The sequence below is a fragment of the Callionymus lyra genome, chromosome 18, assembly GCF_982586985.1.
Source record: "Callionymus lyra chromosome 18, fCalLyr1.hap1.1, whole genome shotgun sequence".
NCBI classification, from domain to species: Eukaryota; Metazoa; Chordata; class Actinopteri; order Syngnathiformes; family Callionymidae; genus Callionymus; species Callionymus lyra.
In genome coordinates, this window is record NC_141835.1 from 23,273,512 (window position 1) to 23,299,138 (window position 25,627).

The 25,627-nt window shown below is 38.0% G+C and overlaps 1 protein-coding gene across 3 annotated transcripts in view; it reads right to left on the reverse strand.

Annotated features, from left to right (window-relative positions):
* nrxn3a (neurexin 3a) overlaps positions 1-25,627 on the reverse strand; it is a 73,957-nt gene that overhangs the window by 36,233 nt on the left and 12,097 nt on the right. The window contains exons 4-9 of one of the 3 annotated variants that reach the window (XM_087780076.1): positions 23,560-23,580; positions 23,099-23,125; positions 22,331-22,342; positions 7,937-8,238; positions 7,666-7,689; positions 4,721-4,882 (exon numbers count right to left, since the gene is read on the reverse strand). In XM_087780076.1, coding sequence (XP_087636202.1) covers positions 4,721-4,882; positions 7,666-7,689; positions 7,937-8,238; positions 22,331-22,342; positions 23,099-23,125; positions 23,560-23,580 — 548 coding nt within the window. Of the gene's footprint in view, positions 1-4,720; positions 4,883-7,665; positions 7,690-7,936; positions 8,239-22,273; positions 22,343-23,098; positions 23,126-23,559; positions 23,581-25,627 lie in introns of all 3 variants that reach the window. The other 2 variants (XM_087780077.1, XM_087780075.1) reach the window with 2 other exon arrangements.

Genomic DNA, 25,627 nt, shown 5'->3' on the forward strand with positions numbered 1-25,627 from the left:
ATGGCAGAAAAATGAACCTAACTCATATATTGAACAAATGACTTTGCCCTTTTATGTGTTGAGTCACCAGTAAATCCAGTTTAGTTTGCAGTTTTTAAGAACTTGATCAATGTGTTATGAAAATAGAGACAAATTAAGTACATTGCTGGCTCGCAGTCTTTGACAAGTTCTGTCCTCCCACTTAGTTCTCAAATTTAGAAGTTGCATGTTACTGTTAATCTACTACAGATTGATGATGGTTTTAAAGACTTAGACACAAACCTGGTTCCAAAATTAGCGATACCAATCACAGTAGTGGAAGCTGAAATGGCAGCAAAATCACTAGACTGGTAAAAGCCCACTGCCAGATGGCTATCTGGCTGAGTTTTATAAAGCATTTTTGGAGAAAATAGCTCCACTACTATATTATAGTCATTTGACTGTGGTTCTCTTCCGCAGACTTTATCCAAAGCTTGTGTATCTTTGTTGTCAAAAAAAGGCAAAGATCCATTACATTTGGGGTCATACCAACCTTTACGTCTACTTATGCAGATTTCAAAATTCTGGCTAGACACCCTACTATCCATCATCGCAATAGATCGAACAGGTTTAACTAAAGGCTGGCACTCTTTCCATAATTCTGGGGAAGTGCTTACTGCTGTATATAACTACCACGCCAAAACGTCCATGGAGATTACAATTTCCGTAGATGCTGAAACAGCATTTGTTAGGGTGGCATAGGACTGTCTGTTTTATATTTTGAATAAATGTAATTACGGCTCTAATTTTATTACTTGGGTTAAAATATTTTATTACTAATGGCTTATATCTCTCTCTTTTTATTGCTTTAACGGTCAGTTAAACAGTTTTTTTTACTCTTGAGTCATTGAGCAAATTCTATGGATATAAAGTTAATCTTGATAAGAGTGACCTATTTAAACATCTAAAAACATACAGCAACAAAATTGAGCACTTACATAAGCATTACAACTGCATCTTGGAGAGGAAAAATTCAACATTTCAGACATGCGAGTTAGGAGAGTTGGGTTTTGAAATTAGTTAGAAATTAACTTCAGCATCTGCTCTGGAAAATGAACATCAGTTTTTCTCATTGCAGATTTGGCTTTTCATTTCAGGTCCTCGTCTAATCTGTCACCAGATTAACATGAATTAATTGTTCGTGCTCTTTACAAATGAGCAGATGAAGTGTGGGATCAGCAAATCTGTGAGTAAGTGCTGATCAGGGAGCGACTCTGGAGTGCAAAGATTCTTAACATCACACACACATCTGAGTTCATTTTACAGATGAAGCTCTGAAGGTAAGCGCTGAAACATAAGAAGAGTAATTGGGATAATCCCCACATTTAGCTAAGCGATTAAAATGTAGCTAGTCAATCTGAAGTTTGTGTCTGTAGGCAACATTTCTGCAATATACTGTAAGTCATTTATTACAGGTTATTTCTATTTTTCAGGGTGAAACATTGGTATTTTGTATTAAACATGAATTGTAAAATGCTTACTCTAATCTAAGATGAGCATTATCTGAGATGAGCGTCTGTTTCGCACATAACACAAAGTATGTACCGGTACCAAATTCTCTGCATCATTTTAATGATCGCGTTTTTTCAGCTTTAAGAAAAAAATATATACTGCCCTACAAGTGACTTATTACATTTTTTAAATATATATATATATATATATATATATATATATATATATATATATATATATATATATATATATATATATATATATTGGATTTTCCTATTTTGCAGTAACAAGAGGGATTGATTATTCAATTCATATGCAGCAGAGTGACTAAACATGTATTTTGAATGTCGATATTATGTTACTGTTACATTGATATCTTAGATAATTATTATTATGATATTTTATCTTATCTTTGTATTATATTCTATATTATTTTATATGTATTATATTTCTACAATCACACCAAATAGTATTTTTGAATATTCCTGGCTTTATCTCTTTACTATGGATCTATCTACATCTGGCAAAAAAATAAATGTTCCAAAACGCTGGTTATTTAAGATCACAAGATATAGATGAAGCAAGATAATTGCTTGTATTATAAAATAGTTTTTTTCAATGTGAACAGTGTTAAACTGCTTTTTTAATTTTTAATTATTGTTCATACAATTTAATCACAATTATTCAACTAGCAAATATTTATCCAAGTATCCAAGTTTTTGCGTTATCTTATTTGTGTTATATTTTGTTATGAATAATAAACAATTGATGACGAGTTCTTGTGAACTTGTGCAGTCCGCCTGGCTGCCCACTAGGAGGCAATACCTCGTCAGCTGAACGTGTGACTTTCATCTGACGTCATTGTATAACAGTGGGAAATTGTAGATGTGAAGCTGATTGTGTGTTTCTATGATTTTTTTTTTAACATACAAACACAATTTGTCTTTTTTTAAAGGCCATTTTTCCTTTATATTACAATGGACAAATAAGTTGTCCTGCTTGTAAATGATTTTACTTGACCTATTTTTGAAAAAAAAAAGATTAGATAAATGCTTGATCATTTATTCTTTCTTTCTGATTTGATCATTTGTTAATGTCAGAAGACGCATCTAACGTATAAAGTTTTACCCTTTTTAACCAATCATTGATGACTTCTAATCTACAGTTTTTAAATGATAACTAAAGCACTGAGTTGAGATGATGGAATTGTCTCGTTCCTGACCAACATTTTGGATAACCTACAACTTACAATCTCTCCCAGTTACAGTTGGATGATCCAACAACAGAATCATATCGGCTACACAATGTGAAAAAAGTCCAATGACAAAATCCAATTTTTACCCAAACATGGTCAAAGCTATCTGTGAAAGAAACCAATTTACCTAATGACAGATAATGACAGATTGTGAGTATGCACAATAAATAAATGCCATTTAAATATCCAGAAGTATAAAATAAAACAATTGAAGAGGGAGAATTCAGTAATCATCAGCAGCAGCAGAACCATAAGCCTGCTCTTCACCAGGTTATGTATGAACCTGCACATACACACTAGCATTTAAACACAGACCAGTCGCTTTGGTTAAGTGACAAAGCCTCCAGGCATAGGAGGAAGATATCACTTGAGCGAGGACTGCCAGTCTCTGATATTTTGCTCATCATCCGCGTTCACTCCGTCCTTTGTAACGCTGAACTTAGGAGCAGTCGGCAGGCTCTGTCAGAGTGGTCGATGGGGGGTAATGACGACAACAATTACTGCAATTATGTGTTATTGTAGGCCATTATGTATTTTGTAGGCTCACAGATTCAGGATTTCTCTGTAATTGCTGCCTCATGAAAGGCAGAATAATCAGGGGCTAGCCAGCTACAGGGGCTAAGAAGGCGACCAGGATCTATTGCCATGGAAACAAAACATTTATCCATAATGCCACTGCGCTGGATGGCACAGAGAAAGGCGCTGCACAAGGCAAATTAGCCCTAATGGTAGGGAGAGGAGGCTGAGTGGAGGCTGGACACAGAGGAGAGCAGGTGAGGGGGTGAAGGAGGCCCCTCCAGAGGACAGGGACAAGCTAGGAACATGACACGTGATCAAAGAAGACTAATGGACCGACGCAGAGAACATCTACCCTGCTCACAACCAAAATAAAAACATGTTTAACATTGCGAGGTTGACACACAAAAATTTTTTCCTTGAATTATTCATTTTTATTTCAACACAAAAAGCAATGACAAATATTGAATACCAGGAAACACTTACAGTATTATGGAAATAACTTTTTGTACAAAATCAGCATGGAAATGTCTGTCTTGGTTAAAAACCAAAATATATCTTTTGTATGATAATGATAAAATATAACTTTTCTGAGTTATTTAAACCATTTTTTGTTTAGTGATGATAAGGCCCTTTTGTTAAAAGTTCTAATCGAATCTATGAAATGTTGGATGGCCTGATCCACACAAGAATTATTTTCTGAAACACCATGACTATGTGACTCTGCCATCAGAGTGTCCAAAATGTGCCTCTGTCAGCAAAAACAATCGTGAAAAAAAAGGGTCAATAATAGTTCGAGCGATAGATGCTATAGATTTGACATCACATGGGGTAGAAGTTAAGATTCTGGGACCTTGTTCTGTTCCATGACAACAAGTAGCAGGACTCAGTTCTAGTTTGTTAATATGTGGATTAAATGTCATCACATTGCACCTTGTTCGTTTTGTATCTTCAATACTTCTACGTAAACAGACATACCTCTCACAACAAGAAGGGAAATCATTTTGGTTTAGTTATGTGGCATATTTATGTGTGTTTGGGTGTGCGCGCATGCATTAATGCTGGAGGGAATTGAAAAGCCTGCCCAGTGTGGCACAGAGTTGCAAGTAGGCCAGAGAGGGATTAAATGGCTACTGCGCCACTTCCCCTCTCTTCACAATTCCCGTATGATCTTTTGTGTGTATTTGCAGACCCTTACACTTGTTACAAATTTATTTTAAGAGGCTTTGATATTCATTGGTGCAAAAACTATATGAAAAAGTTCCTCTAATAATGACTCCAATTTACTCTCAAAAGGACTGAAGCTGAATCTCTTTGGTCGAGAGGTAGTAAGTAAGTAAGTAAGTAATTTTTATCCATATAGCGCTTTTCCAGACCAGGGTTTAAACCAACTCTACTGATGATGCTTATTTATCATTTTATATGCCATAAAACCACAAGTTTTTTAACAAATTAGACAGTTTATAATCAGATGCTTACCTCTTTCAGACAGCCCATAAAGTTGTTAGAGACTGGAGACCCCGGCAGGTCCGCTGTGCTCGGGCTTCCGCCAACGTAGAAGAAGTCGTCAGAGCCCAACATGGTATAGTCCTCCTGGGTGTAGCCCGTGGTAGTCAGGATTCCATCCACTGATATTGTTACCTGATGAAGAGGAGAGGACAGTGATGAAGCATGTAGCAACTGTTAAGCGAGGGGCCTCAGCGACTATTAGATTTAGCACATGATGCATTAAATTTTGATGTGTGGTTAATGCATAAAAATCTTAACATATATAAGTTACAATGATTATGATGATGATTTATATAATTAATTAGGGAACCTGTCATTTGCCTACAGCTAGCAATTGTTCCTTTCCTATACATAAAATGTTCTGGGGGGGATTCATTTTCATCACAATTAGATACCAATAATTTAAAAACAAATTTACTCATACATGATAAAAAGTCGAAATTAAAAAAAAAACATAAACTCATTTAAAGGCATGACAGAGTCGGAACGTAATTGGGGTTTTTCAAGGTTCCCTTTTTGTGTGTGTGTTGTTACTCGCTACATTATTATAGACCTGAGCACTTCAGCCCAAATCTACAGCTTTTCCTTCACTTTCTGAATCCTCGTGTGTAAATTATTTGCGATGAGGATGCATCCAGTGGCCACTTAATTTCGATAAGTCCAGTGTTTCCTGCAGAAAATGTGTGACCAAAATAGTTTCTGTGTTTGTTCTTTTTTGAAACTGCAACTTTGGATGAGTTCAAATATTAAACACTGCGACACCCTGCTCAGGGCTTAGGTGGTTGTTAGTTTTTTTTGTCAGGAGTGAAGGTGAGGGGCACTGTTTGTGGTATATTCCTGGAAAACAAGCATCTTCTGAATATCATCATAATGAATTCCTATTTGAATGAACGAACAAAGAACGGATGAAAATACAAAATACTTTAAGTATTTAAAGTATTTTAATGTATTTTAATATGCCCAACCCCCCACAGCCACCTCTCTCTGTTACATCTGAACAGGTGAGGAGAGAATTAAGGCGACTGAAGATCAGGAAAGCTGCTGGACCAGATGGACTCAGCCCCAGACTGCTCAGGGACTGTGCTGATCAACTCTGTGAGCTGGTCACACACATCTTCAACCTGAGCCTCAAACTGGAGAAGGTCCTGGTCCAGTGGAAGACCTCCTGTGTGGTTCCGGTTCCCAAGGCGGTGCAAGCGAAGGAGCCAAGCCACTTTAGACCAGTCGCCCTGACCTCCCATCTTATGAAGACCTTGGAGAGGCTGGTACTCCGCCATCTACCCATGACGGTGAGCTCTGCGTTGGATCCGCTGCAGTTCGCCTACAGGCCAAAGATGGGGGTGGATGACGCACCTCACCAACAGGCCGCAGTATGTGAGGCTGCAGGACTGAGGTGACCATCTGCAGCACCGGGGTACCTCAAGGGACAGTGCTGTCACCTTTCCTTTTTTCCCTGTACACGGCGGACTTTACCTATGACTCCAGCAGCTGTCACCGCCAGAAGTTTTCTGACGACTCGGCCATTGTGGGCTGCGTGTCTGGGGGGGGCGAGCTGGAGTACAGGTCAGTCATCAAGGACTTTGTCGACTGGTGTGAGAGCAACTACCTCTGCTTAAACACCGGTAAGACAAGGGAGATGGTGATTGACTTCAGGAAAAAGTCCCCACCACATCAACATTGAGCTGGTGGACAGCTTCAAATACCTGGGTGTTCACCTCAACAATAAACTGAACTGGTCTACACATATCAACGCCGTGTACAAGAAGGGCCGAAGTCGCCTCCACCTCCTGGGGAGACTGAGGTCCTTCGGAGTGTGCAGACCACTATTAAGGACCTTCTATGACCCCGTGGTAGCCTCTGCTATCAACTACGCTGTGGTCTGCTGGGGAGCAGGCAGCACGGACCGGGACAGGAAGAGACTGAACAGGCTGGTCACGAGGGCCAGCTCTGTCCTGGAACGCTCGCTGGACTCGGTGGAGGAGGTGGGAGAGAGGAGGACACTCTCCAGACTATCCTCCATCAGGGACAACACTCTCCACCCACTGCACCTGACCGTGGAGGAGCTGGCCAGCTCCTTCAGTGGCAGGCTCAGGCACCCCCAGTGTAGGACGGAGCGTTATAGAAGGTCCTTCATCCCAACTGGTGTCAGGATATTTAACTCTCTACTTTAAATATCCTGATGCTAATCCGTAGTGTGTTTTTCTTCTTGTGTGTTTTTATTTTTTGTTTTTATTTTATTTTATTTTATTTTATTTTTTACTTTATTTTATTTTTTACTTTATTTTATTCTGTTAATAGTGCTAATTTTCTATTACTGTAAATCATTTGTATATTTTTAAGATCGTTTTATTTTTATTTTATTTTATTATCTCTTTTACTTTTTTTTTTTTTTTTCCATGCACATGTGCATTTTCATTGTCCTGCTGCTGCTGTTGTAAAAGTGTGTTTCCCCTCTGGGGATGAATAAACGTTTTCTATTCTATTTCTATTTCTATTTCTAAGTTATTTTCACTTACAATGAAGTTTTTTTGAATAACACTGATAACATCAAAAAACACAAAAGGAGCTTAATGGGACAGTATACTTCCCAATTCACTTCAATTTCTTTGTAGCATTATGAGATACAAAGAAAATATTTTTTCTTTGCAGAGAAGTTCTCAGCCTAGAAGCCGAAATGAAAACTGTACTGTAAGACATTCAGAGGTGAGGACAAATAGAGGAGGGCCAGTTTAATTACTTTCTATTGTTGTGAAAACAACAACACAGTGTTATTGCATTTGAAAGTAGAAACCATGGGGGAAAAAAAACAACCCACATTTAATAGTAATGAAGTTGATAAGAAAAGAAAGACAGGGCACAGCAAACAGATGAGTGAATAAATAAATAATATCTACCAGACAATGGAGAGTGTTTACCATGGCGTATCCAATGCCTGATTGCTTTGCAGGTTAGGCGGATGAAATGTAATCAACATTTGAGTTGTTAATGCAAACAAAACAATGACAAAAACAAATGACAAGTACATGTTAGTTAGAAATAAAAAAGGGATGGATGGTACTATGAATAAATGCATCAAGTCAGAAGTCAGACATTTCAATATCAGATTTCAAAGCAGGCTTATGGCAACAATATGTATGCAGTGGAGGTGTTTTTCTCAAAGTTTGTTTTACAAGGTCACCTATTTACCTGTCGTAGGTTCCGGGTTACTTTGACGTCATGCCAGGAGTTGTCGTTAAACTTTCCATTGACCGGCTCCACAATGGCTTCGAAAGCCCCAGAGCCCAAGTTGATGACCAGTGATACAGCACCATCCTTCAGTGCCAGGTTGACGTAGTCGGCAGACTTGCCCGTGTGAAGAATGAGGCCGTTACGCTGCCACGTCTTGAAGGAGAGAGTGATCTCGTCACTGCTGCTCTGGATGGGGTTCTGGGAGAGGTCGTAGCAGAAGTATTCGGAGCCACGGAACGTGGCCACATTCTCTTCTCGTGCTGTGAGTAAAATGCCAGAAAAACTATTTATATCTGCAACCTTTTTCCTTCGATCACTATCTGAACTCATAGGATACATTTTCTTGCTTTGTCAGTCTATTTCTCCCTCCATGATACTTGGACCTTTCACTTTGTTTCCAGATTCCCTTGCTCAGAGGCACATTATCATTCCATTCTTAAACTTAAATCCATGGTTCCCACACCGTATCCTTATACAAGCTTCAAACTCCAACTATCACAGTGATAGTTGAGATTCTACATTGTATACGCTCTGCCCTGTAACAGGCTCTGGTTAAGAGTGTCAAATCAAAGTCACATTGGCTGGTTAAGAGTAAGGCCTGATAAAAGGCTTTAGGTACACTTTATATATGTCTCAATTTTACCATTCCATGATTACTTTGTTATCCCATCTTTGTATCTAACTGGGGCAGGAGAAGAAATACACAGAGGAAGGTTACCGTAAAGAGAGGATAACACAGAAAAATGGTCTAGTCAGGAGTCATTATCATTGAGGACACCTTCAATTAGCTCCTGTCTCTTAAGCAGAAAAAGTCTGGGCGGAATAAAAAGCCAATGAAAGGCAACAATCAGTACAGACAATGCCACAACGAATGGAAGACATTTTAGAACATTCTAAGACATTTAAAGGGTGTGTTTTATGCAACCCATGTTGGACCATCACCTAAACATATGTTGGAATGTTAAATGAAAAATGCTATGCACATGTAATTCACTCAAACGTATGAGGACAAGGTTCACTTGACGAACAATTTCCTGAAGACTTCTTCTTTATTGCACGATTCATCAACTCTAAACAGCAGCATGACATTTTAGCTCTGCTCGGCCAAGACAACCTGATGATGCTGATAGTTTGACATAGTATATGATGTCTCCAGAGTGAGGTCAACTGTCAATTATTCACTCACTAAAGAGGATTCCTCACACACCCTCCTGTAGGATCTCCAATGACACACAAAGGCTGGTGAGCGCAAAATGTTAATAAATACTTTAAAGAGGTGAAAATATAGCTTTTGGAAGTTCTATAATGCCAATTAAGTAACAACAAATATTTCTTAATGATATTGATGAAAATAACACAATATTTCCATGTAGCGTATCTTTTGTATCACATTATTATGTTTTTAAATTATAATCTCTACACAAACGGTAAGCAATTCTCATGTAGACATTAAACATAATAGGGCTGAGATCATCATGGGCAGAGTTTCTTTTCATTTAATTTTAAAGAGTACAAAGAAGACTACATTAAGGACCGAGAAGGAGATTGTTATTATTCCATAATGCTCTTAATGGCATCCAGACGCCGTTCCCATTCATAGACATTTCTTGATGGATGAGCTCCAATAAGTCCTAAGAGGGGTCATCCATAAAAATGTCAGAAGAACAGTTGAGGGGAGAAAAAGTTATGAACACAATAAATCTCTCCCAAAATGAAAAGATAATCACAAGCTCAACACTTAAACCATAAGAGAGACCTTATTATGTGTTTGTTAGTTTTTCCTTGAAAACATTTGCTCGTATTCAGCTTAGCGGGCCTCAGCAGGACCAGTGTACAGATTGGTGTTCAAAGATAATTTAGCAATAATGAAGGCACTGACTCCCATTTTTTCGCACTTCCTGTTAAGGTTGTGTGAGCAGGTGCTAGAGCACTAGACGCTTCCAGATGTCCAGCTAAGCATATTACTATGAGCAATATTTTAGAGAAAACAATCTGTGTAGTTATAATGCATTTACGGAAACTGCATGGTAAATTTAATTGGATCCAAATCAAAATTGTGCTTGAGCTCATCAATAGGAGACAATGACGACCACCACTTGAGACCAAGGTGTTTTTTCCACTCAGTGTCACTGTTCATTTTTTTTTAACTTTAACTGATTATCTACAACAAATGTAGATAATAACATAATGAAACAGACAAAGTATCTGGTGTTTCATTGTTCTTGAGACCAACTTATCTAGAAAAAGAAACCTAGAAAAATAGGCATTAAAGGGAGGGATGTGAAACTATCTGATGTTGCGGTACAAAGTCTCTCTTTCAGGGTGAAGACAGTAAATTAAATGGTTCCCGGGCATATGGAAGGCCAGAAATACAGCATCCACAGCTCCACCTGAGCGTGTCCAATAGCACAAAACAGCCATTACCATCAAAGAAGATGGCTCAGGGCTGACTTGCAGGAAATGACAACGTGAAGAAGACACAAAATGTCCGCCACGTTCATCCATTTGAAGCTCGCGGGAGAGAAGCATGGCTTGTGAGAGGCTGATAAGATTGTTGGTTTCAGATTGCGACCAAACCATACTTCACTCCGAAGGAGGAGCAGACAGTCTGTTTAGTTGGTTGCTTTTGACACCTGTTCTGTTTCCAGTTCTGACAAATAAACTCTACACACATCAGCCTGTAGTTTTGCTGCAGTGGAAACACAGACTCTATACTTTCCCATTCAAGTCAATAGATGATCAGCTTCTGCTCTGTCAAACATTAGAAAGCTAAATATATATGAGAAGAAGCTGATTATAAAAAAAATATGAACGTGTTGTACGGCATAATTAGAGAATAAAATGTGCGCACAAAAGAACATATTTTACCCTTTTTTTTTTACATTTGAGAGTAAGCTGCCCCTTATATGCATCCTTCCAAACATGTACATGTACATGTATATGTATATGTATATGTATATGTATGTGTATATGTATATGTATATGTATATGTATATTTGCCTCTGTGGGAACCTAAACGGTGCACACATACATTTAGTGGCAGTCGCTGTTGGTATCAATTGCTCTGGGCGGGACAAGCAGCTTTTCATTGGACAGTGTTGATGTAGATCAATGCAGTAAATTAGTCGGCCCTCTGGACACACTCACACGCACCAAAGAAGTTATTATATGCCTCAGTGAGTGCATTATGATCGTGAGCCTACGACATGATGGCCTATGGTGCTCAGATGGCAAAGAGGGGACCGATGTGAAGGATTACTGCAGGTGCCGAATTAAATGCAGTGTACACACACACACACACACACAAACACACAGACAGACAGACACACACACAGAGACACCCCCCTCCCCACACACACACACACACACATCTTAACATCATTTTAAAAGATGCATTGAGGAAAACTTTTTTAAAAATGATTTAAACACACCTACACACACACACTTAGTTATTTTGTAAAAATACATTAACTAAAGGAAAAATACAACATATTAGCAATGTATGATTCAAATGAAAACAAAAACAATTCAGGTCTTATTGTTTATGCTTTTTCCTAAATAAAGGAATTGTGGTATAATTACTGGTTTATGTTTTGAACCTCTGAATGAAATAACTCTTGATGTGATAACACTGTTCATATTTTACACAACACTTCTACTTATTCTTGAAAAAATTGGACTTTCTTAAAAATACTTATTTTCAGATTGATCACAAATTTCACACATTTGATCACATTTCAGTATGTTGTCTGAACTTGCTCAATAATGTCTGACATGCTAATAAATTCTGGTGACTTGCATCTAGACCGTAAATCTGGACACTGGTGTTGACTATAGCAGCTCAGTGTGTGACAGGAAGTGTGACTTCATTCATATGTACATGAGCATCCATGTGCATGTGCTCATCATGCACAAGTGGACATCGTCTCACATCAGCAGTGAAGGGTGACCCACTCCAGCCCCCTCTCCCCACACTCAGTGAAGTATGACAACAGGGTTGACTTCATCCCTGGAGGCTTTTCATTTACTCCGCAACAAAGCCACAGCCTCATGCCAGACACTCACGCGCACCCACATGTTACACACATACTTATTTGCCATTCGCTTGGCTGTCTGAGGTTGTGATGATACCTAATGAAGGGGCTGCACGAGCCATTTCTCAGCCAATGGTCAGCGAAGAATTGGAAAAAAATTAAATTGCTATACCAGCAGAAAAGCAGGCTTTGTGTTGTGGTTTAATTCTCATCAATGCTAGTCTTTTTCTCGTTGTTTTCGTGTGGTAGAAAAACTCAACAAAAAACAGTTACTATTACTATAGCAGAACTGTTCTCCAGAATTGAAAAGGTTTAATTATGGATCCATATACACCAATCTATTAAAGTTGGGAGAGATTTTTTGGCTTCTTTTCACTTTATAAAATACAACATGGGGTTATTTTTAATGTCTATCATCATCTTACTTCTTTGGACCTGGAGATGCTTATATGTTTTTTTACAAAGAAAAATAGATTCATTAATTGTATTTGAATTAAAATTTGCCCTCAAAATTGCCTTGAAATGGACAAAGAAAATGAATACAAAAACCCCAGACACCATTTTTTCCCAAATCACTAGCAACCCCAATGAATAACTGTTTATATTTAATGTTCTGACTACAAAACATACAGCTAATTAATACATATTAAAATACATATAGACTTACGTGTTTTAAAAAATATATTCTTCTTGTTCTTCCAGACATAACCCTCCTCCGTGCCAATGTCTATTACCAAAAAGGGGTGGATTCCTGCCAGATTGACAAGCTTTGACCTAGATTTTAGCAACGTATCTTTCCCCTGATGCATTTTAGACCTTTTGCTTTTGACCTCTGAGTCTATTATGCTGAGCAGCTTTGCAAAAATCTGTGTTTGAACACAATTTATTGTGTTCAGGAAGGATAAAATGCAGATCAATATATTTAGCAACTACTATCTGTTTTATCAAGACTGTGCCAGCAGTAATTCTGTCTTTAGGATGTTTGTTTGAGAACTTCAACTCTTTATGGTTCAGTGTGTTTGTGTTGACAGTGAAATGAACGCTTTGTTATAATAATTTATACTAATGTTATGGTTAAAGGCTTTACCATCTGACATATTTTTTCATGCCATGTGATTAGGCTGACCACACACACAAAATAAATTGTACTAGAGCAGAGTCTGGAATAAAACATACATTTAATAAAATAATGATGGCTTATTATGTATATTTATATGTGTGTCTACAGCTTTGTATTTGTTTTAGAATGCACACAAAACCTTAGTAAATCATTATCAATGATACAAGTAGTAGCCCAAAAGTGTCACAAGTGCACATTGTTTAGTTTTCACAAAAAATAATATCAGAAAATATCTGACAATGTTTTAAAATACATTGAAGAAGCCAGTTATGTGATAACCAGACTCATAGATACGTGATCAGAAATAAATGGAGGATTTTTTGGAATACACAGTGTCAGCTCCACTATGTTGGCATATTAGCAACCAGCAAGCATATTTTTTATTTATGTTTGTGTAAATCCAAAAGCTTGCCCAGTAGTATATAAGACAAGTATTACAACATGACCAGTGTGAGCACACTCTGTCCTTTAGCCAAGAGACATAATGTGTTTGGAGCAGGACAAATGACACAACGCTCAGCCTAATGATAACACAAAATAATATCTGAGGTAGAGTTGTGAAGAGGGCAGGCACCAGGTCCCCACACTGCCTCTGTGCAAGAGAACATCTGCAGTAATGAGATGTGGCAGGACTAATACTGGGTTGTCACAGAGGCCTAATGAGACGACACTTGGGTCAGGAAGATGAGATACCTGTCAGACTGCATCACCAACTGCCGCTTCCTCGGGGAGCCAACGTATTTTGTCAGCATGTGTGTGTGTCTGTACCTGACATTTAGAGATCTTGATGAATGTGGACGACCTTCAAATGGAGTAATTTGTAATATTTAATGATTAACATTCTTCAGAATTAACAAAACTTGGTGAAGTAAACAAAGAACAACAGTGTGCGTACACTTTGTACGATTACCAACTTATTGGCATTAGCATCATGCATAGCATTGAGAGAGAAAATAATCAGAAATCTAATTTATGACTGTGAATTTTATTACTGTGTAATGACATAATTATGGAAACAAAGGATAGTGGCTGAAGGAGCGTCTTGGCCAAGATAAACATTCGACAAATTCTAAAGAGCAACTAATGTGAAACCCAACTCTCCTGGCTCACTCACATGTATCAAATGTTGAAGTCTTCCTCTAAGATGCAATAATAATATTATTATGATATTTTGAAGTTTTTACTAAAACTGATTCCTGTATTGTTCTTACATGGCTGGCCATAAATCTTTTATGATTTTTATGATTCTGATTCTGATAAAGTTCTCCTTCATCTGTAATCTCAAAGAACGAGAGTTGATGAGAGCGAGGCCCATTACGATCCAATTGTGAAGTAATCACCCTGCTTTGTTTATACAATGAGTCACTTTGAGGTGGACACTTCCGCTGTGTGACAAACCCCCGATGTTCACAAGTTTTCACCAATCACAGCAGAGTGGGTGCTGGTTTTAGTAAACAAGAGTTAATCTCCAGTGGGCAGGGCTTAAGATCATTTTCTAATGTAAATATTTCAACTTAAAGAGAGTTTTGTACAAACAGACACATACTGATAAGGAAAGTAGAGGTCCAAGATCAATTTAAGAGAGACTTAAATCAACACATTAGTTGCCCTTTAATAACTACAATCCCCTTAAGATATAAGAGCTCCACTGATTGTGCTGCTTAAGCAGCATGCTCTGTCAGTATACGAGGCTTGAAATAAATCCAAGTTTTTTAATTTAAAAAAACAGAACTAAAACAGTTCACCATGAAGCAGCACTGCCTTATAATAGTGGAAGCGATCAGGAAGCGATATTGTAACGGTGATGTTCAGTTTCAAGTTGAGGATTTTTCACGGGTCACTAAAGTGTCATGAGACTGATTCTGCTTGGCTGAGGACAAGTGTTTGGATTTCCAGGTTGCGGGGAGAGAGTCAGCGTTGTTTTGGTTGTTGAACAATATGTACAGGTAGGCATGCTGCTACTCAGAGTAAAAGACAAAAAACATTAAAAACAATACACATCAGCCCTAAATAAGCCCCAAAATGTTTAATGTATGTGTATATCCCTAATTATTTAGAACTGTTCATATTCTGGTCCAGCTAAATCTTAAGAAAACCACAATAGTAACATTATTGAATGATGATGATAATGATGATGATGATAAGGAGGCAGGGGTTGGGTTGGTACTGAAACAAATACTAAGGGATTTTGTATCACAGCAGGCAAAGCCAATATCATTCACACAGACACATACAATAGGCCTCAGAAGGCTTTTCCTGAGGCTAAGTGGCGTTAACCTCTTTCTCTCTTGGGACCCAGACAAAAGATTCAGAGGACTGCTCATAATCACCCCCCTCTATCTCCCCCTTCCCCCTTTCCTCTGTCATTGCCGCAACCTCAGTGACTGCGTCTTGTGGACAAATACAATACACATATATATATTTAACAAAAGGCCTTTAACTGTGGAGACTTGGTGTCACATGAATTAATAATACTGTTAGCTCAAGCAGATGATCGATGTAGTTCAAGATCATGTTCAATCAAAGTATATCAATATCTTCAATACCTTCAGAAATATGGCATTATTTTGAAGAGCTGAATAAAATAAGTCTTTAAAAATATAGTTTAAAACCCTGACCATTTACAACTCCATTTCTGTGTTTGTTGATGAAAGGATAAATAATCTTTCTCATATTATTAAATGATTATTTCAAGCATGTGGCCATACATGATAGAGAGAAGGGGTCAGATCTTAATAATTCCCTCTGACAGATGTCCAAAAAAATTAGCTTTCACATTATTAGTGCATGGATGATGAAAGTAGGAGCTGGACACTTTAATTTATCAGTCACGCAGACTATACCAATGGGGTATTGAACAGTCCAAAATTATACCCTGTTAATGAAGAATCTTTTAATAAAAATATTTAAAAAAGGAGATACAATGGGCAATGATATGTGATAAGGTTGGGAAAGGAGCCATGGTGAGAGTGTCTGGAGGGAGAGAGATAACATTGCTGTCTGATTCTGTCTGACTGTGTCTCACTGAGCAACTGGCCTAGAGAGATAGGGCCAGGCCCCACCTCAGTAATCTGCCACACTAACACACACACACACACGTGCACACTGAGACAAAGACATACACACTCGCAAATCTTAGCAATAATCAAAATTACTAAGCAAGCCTGGTCATCAAGACTTGCATGGTCTGTAAAACTCGACCGTTAATCCGACAAATCCCTTTTGAGAATATGAATTTAACCATTGCCTTAAACCCAGGACCATGTTTTTACTTTAAAGATGCATTCTATATGATAGTTGAACTCCTGGCCAATCAGTATAGGTCCTGAAATGTCATACTTATAGCATTTAGAAAGAAATGTGGATTGTGTGAGTGGTTTATCAGGTTGAGAATCTTAATGATTGAGTAAAAAAAATCTTGTATGCTTCAGATGGTCATCCAGACCTTTTTTGCTTTGTCCAACCCATTTTACTGTTAAGGTTGGTTTTAAGATTATTGCATATATTCAACTGACGGCATCTCCCATGTCCTCCAGTCTGTGCCCTCAAATACTGACATGGTCACACTGCTAATACAGGTTTCAAAGAGGCAAAAAAATGTCACAAACATTGTGTGATATCATCTGTATTGTAAAAGGGCCAATGATAGCAGGGCAAGAAATACTTCTGCTGTTGTTTTCCATCATAGAAAGAAATCTACATTTTCCTCAGTTATTTTCTCAACTAAATAGTTATCATAAGCCTTACTGATTTAAAGGTTATCCTAATATTCACTGCTTTTTTTTTAACCTGAAATGTATTGTCAGTGTGTTCACCAGATTTGGCAGGTCTTTTTTTCTACTGCTCATGTGGTATTTCCTGACCAACCATTACGCACACCCACAGCAGACCAACAGAAAGAAGATCATACTATGTCATTTCGAGACACACACAGTAACCTCAAACAATCCGACAGACTGAGCCAAAGTGACAACCAAATGGTGCACCACAGAGCAGCAGGTCTGATATTGAACAGGTCTGTTCCATATGGATCTGTAGAGCCAAATAGAGTACAATCTGAGCCAAGCATCATGTAGTGTAAAGTGCTGTGCCGTATTGATAATGTTTTGGTGTAATGGTATTGTTTCATACTTGACTGTACTTGCTATAATACAACCCAAAATATGTTAGTATTTTTAATAAATGATCAGATGTGTTTTTTAATAATTTCAAAATATGATTGTGAAATAACAAAGTAGTATTTGGGATATCTGTTTTTAAGGTGTGCTACTATTTAGACAGGTATCATACCTTGGCTCGTTGATGTTACTTTGACAGAAATCAGATTCAGAGAACTGATTGTATCTGAGCTGATTAACAGTTTAAAAGGAGGAAACATTACCTAGGGCTCAGCCCTCAGATTTGTCACGAAAGAGATCTCATTTATTATTCACAGCATGAATATCAAAAATAATTTACATGAAAAATGCCAGGGGGAACATTTTTGGGCAATGAAATAAACTGATCTACTATTACATGTTAATCTGCAAGTGAGATCAATTTGCAATAGGCCTTCAGCCTTTCAAGCTAGCAGGATGTGATTTGTGCATGTGGGTATATCCACTTAGCATTTCCTCCATTTGATAGACCTTTTCTACAATAAATACTACGTAAAAATGGGTTAGCAATCATTAACTGCCTGACAGGACATCTTCTGTGACCACTGGCAGCTTTATTGTTCCTATTGTACCTTTCCTTGTTAACTACTATATCATGAAAAAACATTTACAGCGCAGTACTTGAAAAAATGATTCATACCCCATTAACTTTTTCATTGTTTCATTGTTAAAATTGTATTGAACTACAATGTGATACACGGAAAAAAAAAAAAATGCGATAAAAAATCTGAAAAACGTAAAATGCATTTGTATTCAGCAACCCTTGTCTTTAAGGGTATGTCTACCAGCTTTGCACACCTAACTTTCGTGCCCATTCTTCTTTGGCAAATAGCTCAAGCTGGATAAATATGTATTGCAGTTTCGTGGTACATCAGTCCTCTTCTGTCCAAACCTAAAGTAAAGTATTGCATCAGGCATTTAACGCAAACAATCTTGAACTCTCAGAGCATTCTTATCCAATGAGAACCCTCCAACAAAGATAAAAGCATCTTAATCACCTATCTTTGCTTTCTGTAGATCATGCTCAACCCCTGCTGCTCATTGGATCGGACATGGTTCATCTCTTAACAGCCAAAGAGCCAGTGCAGTTAGGGCCCCCAGAAGGTCCGATCGCAGTACACGCCAAACTTACTGGTTACTCCAAGGTCCTAACAGTTTTGATCAATTCCCTGCATCCCAGCAGGAGTGCCTGTTTACGGCAACAGTCTCACCTACTTCTAAGCTCATCCATCATACAAGCCTCAAACCTGCTCAACCCTCAGGGCCAATATTAAAAGCATCCAAATACATGCAACACTGCTGCTTCGAAAGCCTCTACTACCCTGTTAAAGCAGTGTTTCCCATTTTTGCAGCAACAACAGGACACGCTGAAGATCCACAGCGCGCCGAGCTCTATTGTCAGGAGATCCGGACTCTTACCTAGGAAGGCAACTGGAACTAAATGGAGAGTGAAAATAACCCAGCTGATGACCTCCGCTGATGCCAAGCTGTCCCTACGAATTTTGGCACCAAGGCCCCAGTATCCTATGCCGGTAAGGGGTTAGTGGCCAACCTGCCCATTACCACACCCAGATTTGTCATAATAAGACCTCCTGCTGCAGACTGTCAACACCTGTACTCAACTCCCTGATGTCAGACAGTTTTCCATTAGGAAGGACCTGATGCATACAACAGCCCAGATCTTTCATGTGGCCTTCAATAGTGGCCATTCATACTATGTCTCCATGTGTGAAGCAGCCAGCTTCCTGCCAACCCACAGCTGAAAATCTCCTTCTTAGACAGGCACAGCAGGAATCATTCTTCAAAGAGATCAAAGATGTAATCTTTGACCAACCCATACTAACTTTCCCTTGTTTAGGATCCTAGACTGCTGACTAGGATAGAGACAATAATACAGGACTCAACCGGGTAGGGGGGATGACTAACTGAGTGGTCGTTCTACCTTGGTTCTCACCGTCAGTGCAGTTGCTGACAGCTGTGTTACAAAGCCTATGTTTTTATTTGGTTCATTGGAGTATATAATGTTACATTATGGTGTGTTTCTTTCTTTTTTTTAAAATTGTAATGCATCATTTGCATATCCCAACAGTGCAGCTAATGTTGAGACGTGTTTTCTACCATTCTCTGCCTGATCTGGTACATTATAGATCTATTGCAGTTTGTAAATGCAAATGGTTAACTCAAATCAATCTTCCTTGAAACTGGAAATCTGCATCTGTATTCTGTATTCACAGAAATACAACTTCCATACCTGCCACTCTAAACCACAAATCTTCCAGAAATAAGTCTTCTTTTAAACCATTTAAAAGAAAATGGCACACAAACATCAACTCCCTCTGGGTTTTTCAAAGCTGACCAGCTACCAGTTGGTCAACAACTTGTTCCTATGGTTGTAAGTTAGATGAAAAGATTATGACAGATTCTTATCACCAGACATAGTAAGCCTGAAGAAACAAAATAAGTCACAAAGAGAACAAAATTGGATGATGAATGTATTATGAATGTAATGAAAGACAGATCTAATCAAATAAATAGAGAGATATGCAGACCAGGGCAATAAGGAAAGTGAAAAAAAAGAGAATCAGACAAAAAGCAGAAAACTTATTGAAAAATATTGATTATGTATTGTAAAAAAAATGACAGATCAATGTTGAAATAAAACATTGTAGAAGACTGACAAAATGAGAAATAGACAGACGGGATAGAATATGGAAAACAAATTAATAAATTAGAGAAGAAAAGAATAAAAAAGGTGCACTTAGCATCCTTAACAACATGCCTGTCACACGTCATCTAGTGGGGAAATATATTAACACTATAAACTGCTTTGTTGTTGCATTTTGCGAATATTGACTGCATTAGTCACATATTCTGCATAAAAACACAACACATCCAGTTTCCTAAACCTTTGTGTGCCTTTGAACCTCACAAGTCGCCCCTGGCACAGATCCGTAGGAGGAGGATGAAATGCACTTCCTTTTAATTATGATAACAAACATATTCTCCTAATCTAGCCTCTTCCCGCATCTACGCCTCTTTCTCATACTGGCTGTTCTGCAATCCCTATCCATGGGGGCGGGGGAATGTTGTTAGAGGAAATCTGGATGTAATCAGTCCTCAGATCTGCGCCATGTTTTTTTCGCCCTGAAGCATGTTCTCGCTCCCCCAGCCCTCCAACCTCCTCTCTCAAATGTCATCTTGGGAACGCTCTGCAGTTTGCCCTATGGCAATTGGACCGTAGGGATTAACAAGAGAACTGGTTACAATTCATTTTGAGCGTGTGAAGGCCGTTTTGCCAGCCACTTAAGCCATTTTGATTTAGGATTGGAGAGACAGTATACAATCTCTCCACCTAAAGAAAGGTCTCTGTCAGTTGGTATCACTTTTCTAATGTCCAACCGTGCAAATTTTTAACTGAATCTAGTGTAGTTTTTTTCAATCTGAATAATTTTATTTCATCAGTGGAGACAATGGTCCACAAAAAACATGGTTTGTTCTATAAATTGTTTCTGAAAATGAATTAACCAGTGAGCTCATTATGACTTCCATGTCATTTAGTTACACAACTAACAATTATAACATTACATCATGGTGATACAACAAATTCCTATTTTGAATCCCCCCAAACTACCCCAAAAAAATGTCATGCAGTGACCACATAGCCACTGGAAGCAATTCAATCTTCAATACGTTTACATCTACTAAATATTTAATCTGCACTTTATCAGAAAACCAATATTTATTCCGACAGCCAACCACTTTTGTAAACAAAATATCAACAATCTATCTTTCTGAGCCTCTGTTGGACATAAGGCCTCGATGTGGAGAGAAGTTGGGCATGAGCAGCATCAGCCTCCGTCCTAATGGCATTGTGTACAGGCTCTACAAAAACAAAATAATTTACCTCAATTCCTTTCCCCCTTGTAGAGTGATACTAAAATTGTTTCATAAAATTGTAATTTATTTTCCTGTAGGTTCTCATTCATCCAATTCATGATTATCCAAGTGGTTCCAAAGTGAGTTAAATGGACTGTATAGAGTTCTACCAGGGTTTTTTTAATGCCCAGACCTGTATATCGGTGAATCGGAACAACCGTTTAACAAGCGTATGGCTCAACACAAGAGAGCCACTACCTCAGGTTAGGACTCGGCGTCCATCTGTACAGCAACGTACAGGTGCTGGCCAGAGAGAAAAGATGGTTTTACAGAGGCCATCTTCACTAGGCTAGAGAATCCTTCTCTCAACAAAGATGGACATCTCAGGCATAACCTCTCAACTCATTGCAGTGCTGAGCTCTCTCCCTAGTAAAGTCTCCAAAAATCCACAACTGGGATCATGTGATGGTCACACCTCACTGGACCTCACCCTGATGTGTATCAACCGACACATTGATTCGAACTCCTTCCGATTGTTCTCTCTTCCTACCCCAGGCAGGATTTACACAGGCTTCTAACCCCTGCTCACTTGTAACTGTGGAAACGTCTCGGATGAGAGATGAATTTCTTTCCTAGAACTCTAAACAGTGCAGTTGACTGACTTTGTAACCAGAATCACCTAGTGGTCAGTTTTGAATATTATGACAGCACACCGAATTGTATTGCTTGCCTATTAATCCTTGTCTGTGTCTGACACTTTTAGGAATCATGCGGTGTACAGTTCGTACAGGTAGGCCCAGTGTAAAACTGAACACTGTTGAATTAAAATAAGCAAAAACTCGTAAGAAATAAGGCTACAAGGGTTTGTTCTTTGTTCGTGAAAGGGGATCCCAGTTTTCACTTGACCTGAAACAGGAAAACTCTTACAGCATTCAATCACTCAGTGGTAGCACACACACAAGCAAACAGCGATTTTCTTTTCTTCTTCACTTAAGGTTGTCTTAATTACTCTCTTAATCCTTGCACAGAGCCATTACACAGGAGATGAGGAAATCACAGAGCAGTACACACACTGAAGACATTTCACTGCACTGCTCAATAAACTCACAGAGCACGCGACGCTTTTCATACAGGCGGAAAAGGATAGATTTTGAAAAAGCTGTACCTTTGCTTTTAGCTAGAAGAGGCGAAGAGGGCAATCCACACAAAAGAGCCAAGTAGGGGAAAAGAGAAACACGACAGTTAGAGATACAGCAACATTAAATAATTAATGTTCGGTCACACAGGAAAACACGAGCAAACACGAGCAAACATGCGACCTCTGAATCGTGTTGCACTTTTTAATAAAACCATGCCCAACAAAATCTTTCAGCAGTAACCTTAGTTGCATCCCGTTTGCAGATTAAATGAATTATTTGCAAAGCAAATTATTACGAGAACTGACTATGTGATATTCCTCTAGTCAAGATCACAGAAACTATGATTGGGGTTTTGAGGGCAACCCCAAAGCAACGTAGTGCTAATATCCACCGAAAATAGTCTAAATTCATTTAAAATGCACTGGTAGAGGACAAGATAAAGCAATGGGATAAAACCTTGGATCAATGCGTTTTGTCCGGTTCAGAGGTTGCAAGTTTGCTCTGTTCATCCTCTAATACTAGAGTCTTGAGGTCTTTGCGGTTATTTCGTTTTAGAGACTTTAAAATAGGTTGTTGTAAGCTGGATTTCCACATTGTGGCATTATTTTATCCAGTGTCAACAACCATTTGGGGACATTGTAAAATATAACTAAAAAAACATTATTTTTTGGTTACAGCTTAATTAATAAGTCAAAACAGAACAACATAACTGCATTGTTTATCTCAATAAACCAAAATCACACAGGCACAACAAAGAAAAAGGTTTGACAGAGAAAAGGTAAACAGAGTCATACCTTGTTCTGCCATCATATGTGCCAGGCCTTTTAGGAAGGAGGAGAAAAAGGGGTCAAATTGAACACATAGTTGACAATACTCCTTGGTATTGTGATGACATGGTTTTTCCAAAGGGGAAAGCATGGCATCAAGTTACTTCTCCAGCATGAAGAAGCACTGTGAGCAGGAGGATGCTCCACCGAAATCAGAATTTTCAATAAAACAGCGTTGAAAAACTTCCACTTTATGCAGTGATTTGAATTAAATCCATTATTAAGTCTGTTGCGAGAAGATAATATGAAAAATTCTAAATATATTTTGATGATTGTTCCCATGTCTAATAAAGCTAAATAAGCATTCATGAAAATAATTATATTTATGTATTTTTCTGTTATTATTGTGGTTCTAAATACCTTTTTAAAACCAAATTTCCATTTTTTTTCATATTGATTTTAAATATTTATATTTCACTGCAACTCACCTGGAATTTTGCTGCTCGGTTCTGAAACAGGTAACAAAGCAAAGAGAGCAAACATTAGAAACACACTTCAATATTTGCATGTTATCTATCATGCAAATCATAAAGGATCAGTGAAGGATGGAAGCAGAAAACTCATGTTGACTCATGTCAAACCGTTTGTTGCTTTAATCATGCATTGACATTAAGTATCCCAAAAGACCAAGCAATAAATATGGGATGGTGACTAAAAAGCCTGAAATAAACCCAAATAATATTCAACTTAGTATTAGGCTAAATTTAAAAAAAAATAAAACAAAATAAAATTTGGTATAAATGTTAAAATTATAACCAATTAATGCAAATACAAACACAGATGTTGAAGAAAAAAAAAAAAGAAACAACTAATGAACATGAAAAAAACACACAGAAGGAGAACATAAGTGAAAGAGGTGTCTTGTATGTAAACATGTGTTATTGAGAGAGGTTAATCAGATATACATTTTAATTAGACTCCAGGATGCACACAGAAGTTGTTTCAGCTGGTTCTAAGATGGTGCCAGCTTGTGAGCTGAACAAAGTGCATGCATCTGTGTTTGGGTGTGTGCTTGTAGGTGTGTGTGGAGGTGTGTGTGTGCGTGTGTATGTGTTTGCGTGCATGTGTAGGTGTGTGTGTTGAGGTGTGTGCGTGTGTGTGTGTGTCTGTGTGCCTAATCTGCTTAATCTCCTTTTGTAAAGAGTGTTTCTCTTTCATTGGGGCTTTTGCACAAAGTTCAATTCAACAGAAATCTCCTCTAAATCAAATGTTTAAGAACGGACACAATCCAAGCTTTAGCTAGATTATCCCAGCATGTGTATGTATGTATGTGAGTGTGCACAGGCAGACAAAAGAAATAATAGCAAATTCCATGACTCAGCTCTTGTTGCAATTATACATTGCCATAATCTTCAGATGAAAAAATAGAATATTTCATCAGTGACGTGAAAGACCACAATTGTTCATATAGTCCTCCCTATATAAATATTGAGAATCAATAGTTGCTTTTTTTCTCTCAGTTTGAAGGGCCATTGTCCTGCTAGTTTAAGAGGCAATCAAACTATTAGCTACTATTATAATTAACACTGCAGTATGTTCCCCTTATCTACAACTCTTTTTATTTAGAACTATTTAAATTAGAAATTATTATAATTATTACTGAAATTTAAATCTAAAATCTTATATATAACGACAGCTTTTGTTTAAATATTTAAGCCTTCTGAAATCTGAAAAAATACACTGCTAAATTTAGTCCTATTGTATCATTATGGAGTCTTTCCTCCAACATATTCATCTTAAAACATCCAAAAAGAATGATACTAGTGAGCCTCTATAAAACCAACATCTGGATCCATCAGTGGACACGACACTTAGGTAAGACTGTGGAGCCTGGTTAATTCAATATGCTGTAAAGGGTGAGTTGAGGATAGGCAGCAGGATTAGAGTAAAGTGGATTACCACCAGGGATGAATCACAATGTGCTGGATAAATATTAAGTCGACTTTCTCTACAAACCTATGCAGATTGTTTTCTCTAAATGAACATGAAATATCAACAAACAAGGAAACGCTGGTGAAATGAAAATTTCCATCTAGATTTAAAAGTGTCCGGATCTCTGGATTTTCTGTGTTGATATGACCATAAGGGTAAATGGAAGATCAGCCAGGAAGTGCTGGTCCTACCATCTGCTCCTGTGAAGTGCCGCAGCTGGTGGACTAGACCAGAGTAGAAACCATAGCCTCAGCATTTTTTTGCAAAATATCCTTCTTAATGTGTCGGTTGATGATTCGCATTTTTTGCTACTTAATCACAAATAATCAGTGGCAATAAGCGGGAGAAAGTGCAACATTACCTCTTTATTTATATGTTTATGCATTACAGCAAAACTGCTATTCCTAAAGAACGAGATTCTTCCCTTCACAACTCTAAATTTGTTAATTGAAATGGCACTTTCAGCAGTAGCAGAAGATTCCACTGGGGGCACCTTTATGACATTAGAAGTTATTTTTGTATACTTTCATTTGCCATGTTTTAGTCTGTTCTTCAATTAACTTT